At 57.9% G+C, this 4,034-nt stretch overlaps 2 protein-coding genes across 2 annotated transcripts in view; one reads left to right on the top strand and one right to left on the bottom strand.

The window, feature by feature from the left end:
* Positions 1–2,154: 2,154 nt before the first annotated feature.
* VDAG_09019 (spherulin-1B) lies at positions 2,155–2,956 on the top strand (the record flags this gene model as incomplete). The annotated part of the gene is made up of 3 exons (XM_009656822.1): positions 2,155–2,249; positions 2,307–2,675; positions 2,731–2,956. 3 exons carry the CDS (start codon positions 2,155–2,157, stop codon positions 2,954–2,956), a joined length of 690 nt encoding a protein of 229 aa, XP_009655117.1.
* A 236-nt stretch (positions 2,957–3,192) lies between these two features.
* The window catches only part of VDAG_09018 (elongation factor G 2), a gene marked incomplete at both ends in the record, with an annotated part of 3,134 nt that continues 2,292 nt past the window's right edge, over positions 3,193–4,034 (bottom strand). The window contains 2 exons of the mRNA XM_009656821.1: positions 3,193–3,531; positions 3,654–3,974. Coding sequence (XP_009655116.1) covers positions 3,193–3,531; positions 3,654–3,974 — 660 coding nt within the window. The remainder of the gene's footprint in view (positions 3,532–3,653; positions 3,975–4,034) is intronic.

Genomic DNA, 4,034 nt, shown 5'->3' with positions numbered 1-4,034 from the left:
AGGGTGACGATCTTCATGTTGGGTGGAGAGGGACGTTCTGGAAGGGGGACGGACTTGTGTTTGAATTTGTGCAAGTCAAGGGGAAAATGAAGCAGGACGTCGGTTGCCCCCGTCTTGCCCGTTCGCTCCAACCCCCAGATGGCGTTGGTTCCTCATGCGACCAGAGCTGTGCTGCAGAAGGGCGGACCACCCAATCATCCCACCCCTCTCCTCTCTAAAATGGGGTAGACTCTGTCAAGGGCCATCGCAGGGGGGGGCATCATTTCAAGGATAGAGATTTGCCTGGGTGCGCCCGAGGCACCAGGGCCAATGGGAGAGTGAGCGCAAGATGGTCGCTAGATGAACCGAGATGAGCCTCTACCAGGCTCTCTGGCCCTCATCCAGGCCCTTTGGCGCTCTCCCAGGCCTTCGTCCAGGCTCCTACGTGGTGGGGTCTTTGTTGCTACTTGTACTATGTACAGCGGCGCGACGCTCTGATGCTGGACCTTGTGTGTTCGCTGCCTCCACCATCATCACCACTCGATGATTAAAGGGCCTGTGCCATAGTGCATGCGGCGTCTTGTCGACATGCCGACTCTCTCGGCACGAGGACGCGGGTGCATAATGTATGATGCAATCAAGGTGATTGTAAATGAGCAAAGCATTGTATGTATATCCTCGAGGAATGACCGCTCCTGGGCTCCATGGACTTGGCATCGGGGCCGGCACTCTGACAGCGTGGCATACAGCAGACGCAGCCTCCGTCTCCACGTGTCTCATATGCAAGGAGGCGCTGTACATGGAAACCCCAACGGTGCTGATGACTCTGAATGTCCCAGGCAAGCCGTCGAGGGCAAGACAGCTTGTCGTTGTTTGTTCGGGCGCTCTACGGCATGAGTGAAAACGAAAAGAAAGACGAGAAACAGACATGAGTCGGCCGAGAGGACGAGCAAAGTGTCGCGTTCGATAGTGTGTCCCATCGTGGAAATTGACAACTTGCATCAGATGAACCGGCTCCATCCGAGTCATCTTGTTGACACCAACACAAGAGCGAGGTCCCACGTAGGTTAGGTAGGTCACGTGCACCCTTGGCTTGGCCCTCGCTCGCCGCAATAAGGTAAGGTATGGCGGGAGGCGTGGAACGAGCCGGATCGATTAGCCTACTGTGACCAGGCAGCGTGCCAACTGCGACGCAACGCGCCAGCAGCACCGGCCAGCAATGCTACCCCCGCTTTCTCTCTCTGTCGCTTCCCGTCTCACGCAGCGGCCGCCTTGTATTTTTAGCCGACAGTCAGCCCTGGAACAAGCGCTTCCTTCTTGTGCACGCTGTCGCTGGCTTACATAAGGCACCGGTACCTTCCGGCACACAATACCTTAGCCAATATAGCAAACATGTCCACCACCATCCTGACCATCTCAACGGCCCCTCTCTCCGCACTTGCTCAGCCTCTTGTCGGGTACATCCATTGCCGGACAAGCTGCGGGCTGCTGACAGCGTCCGAAAAAAGCCCAGCACTAGCACCCAACGCTGCGAGGACGACACTGACGTGCATCCAATGCCTCAGGGAGGACAGGCGGATGACACCAAGTTCGCTGTCGGCTGTCCGCTCAACTCCATTCTTTGCGAGGCGGAGCGAATTCGGCCATTCCACCCTCATCTGACGCCAGTGTGTCTGCTGCAATTTTTAGAGTCGTCCAAAAAAACTCCTCTACCTGGATACATTGAGCTGACAGACATCCCACCGGCTGCTGAGCTACCGGGCCGAGACCATGACACTGAATGGCCAGAGGATCTTGCGTCGGTCAAGTTGCGTCGTCCATCGGATGCCATCCAGTCCGGGAGGCTTGCGATCCTTCTAGGTGGGAGCGAGAGGTAGGGGGTCAGGACAAACCGTAAAATGGGCATGAACCAGACGTATAAGTATATGTGATGGTCTTGGCCTTGTCAGAGCATCTCTATCTCCTGTTGAGCATCACGAAAGCCAGCAGTTTTTCACCGTCTGAGTATCTCTTCTAGTCTGAATATTCCTAGTCTCAAGATTCTTAGCCTCAATATTCCTAGCCTCAAGACAAGGAGCCACTGCCTTCACACGACGTCCATCGCCTCCGAGCCTGTTCAAGATGTACTCTTCCACCCTTCTTGCGAGTGCTGCCATGCTCTTGGCCTCCACCGCCATGGCTATGCCGTCCACTGTCCGTGTACCTTACACCAATACCACGCACAGCACTCCCACCACGAGCCTGACCAAGCAGCTCCGGCTCGCTGATAAGTAAGTCTTTCATCTAAACCGGCTCCCGACGTCAACAGTCACGCTGACACGTCACAGTGCCGCCGAGTACTTCAGCCTCCTGCCCAACAACGAAGACTTCATCTTCAACTTCAACCAGCCCCAGCCCAAGCCAGGAAAGGGCGGCGAGCTCGTTGCCGCTAACCGCGTCACCTTCCCGGCCCTCGTCGGCACCTCGTCCGGCATGGCTCTCGGCCGCGTCGACCCCTGTGGCATGAACACGCTCCATGTCCACCCTCGCTCCGCCGAGCTGCAAATGGTCATCTCGGGCCGCCTCATCACCGAAATGGTGCCCGAAAACGGCATCCTCAATGCGGACGGCAGCCGGCGCGTCATCCGCACCGAGCTGTGTCCCTTCATGATGACGCCCTTCTACCAAGGTTCCATCCATACCCAGTTCAACCCAGAGTGAGTTGCTTCATTGACTCCTGTAAACCCAATGAAAGTACTAACATGATCATAGCTGTGAGCCCGCCGTTTTCGTAGCCTCATTCGCAAACGAAGACTTTGGCACCCTCCAGGCCCTCGACGGATCCTTCGCCATGAGCGACGATGTCATTGCTGCCGCCTTTGGACAGAGCATCGCCGGCGAGGACATTGACCGTGTCCGCGGCGCCATTCCTGCGAGCATTGCCCTCGGCGTGGAGGAATGCTTGACAAAGTGCGGCCTTGCCAAGCGCAGCATCTAGACGGCATGGGAAGAAGGGTGGGGCTGTTTGGGGGCCTAAGGAGGGGGGCTAAAAGCCTACCTGGCACATGGGAGTTTGTGTCGTAGACTGACGGAAATGCATTTCTTCTGGCGTTGGGTCATGGCGGCGGTGATAAGACGGGACAATGTCCTCTTAAGGGATGGTAGTACAGTCTATATTTAGCATTGGGGGCAGCTCCTTCAGTTGAGCATTTACACATTGTACACTTCTCCATCTTACAGCGTCTTCTCCCGCTGTCCCACGACCCGATCGAGGCTGTCGAATGCCATGGTCATCGAGTGTCGCCCGCCCGTCTTGCTCCGCAGATGCTGATCAAAGTCGAGCACCTCCTTGAACGGCACCTTGGCCACAATCTCCACCATGCGCGTCGACTTCTTCTCGCGCAGCGACGTCACGCTGTCGTAGGGGTCCGGCGGCGCGTAAATGCTCCCTGCGTCAATGGCGCTCGCGCTGCCTTCGGCCGACCGGTCGCTGACCTCGAGCACGTGGCCGCCGGGCGCCAGAACTGATGTCGTGCTGGATCTGCCCCGGCGTCCTCTCGGGACCGCTAATGTCTCCCACCATGACCGACTACATCTCGCCGACGACCTGCCGCCTGTGCCTCTCGCTCTCGGCCCTGCGCACGACGCCGAGGCCTCAAGCCACGTCCGCCCTGCTGGTCGCGCTACACGCGCACCTCCGCTTCGTGCGCGACGTGCAGGCCGTCGACACAAGGGGTGTCGAGCCGCTGCGTGCTTTGCGGGACGAGACGGCTCGCGGGCGGGTGGCGACGACGGTATGGCTCGCAGAGCTGCGGTCGGCCTTGAACAAGGAAGTGGCCTTCGGACATCGACAACGGCCGAGGCGTGTCAAGGGCGACAAGGCCGCTGTGGATCAAGATGCAAAGACGGCAGAGGCATGGAATCCCCTTGGCACCGCGCAACGTACTGCGGGAAAATACTTTGTCGTTCAGAGCAAGAAGGGTCAAGAGGCAGCATGAGCAGTGTCCACAGCATGGCTAAAGTGATGCATTCGTCTCGTAGAGGCTCAATAAGGTGCGTAGCTACTCATACATTGG

This window comes from Verticillium dahliae, genomic scaffold (assembly GCF_000150675.1).
Source record: "Verticillium dahliae VdLs.17 supercont1.24 genomic scaffold, whole genome shotgun sequence".
Classification (NCBI taxonomy): Eukaryota; Fungi; Ascomycota; class Sordariomycetes; order Glomerellales; family Plectosphaerellaceae; genus Verticillium; species Verticillium dahliae.
The sequence above is the reverse complement of the archived record's forward strand: the minus strand, read 5'-3'. Positions and strand labels throughout refer to the sequence as shown.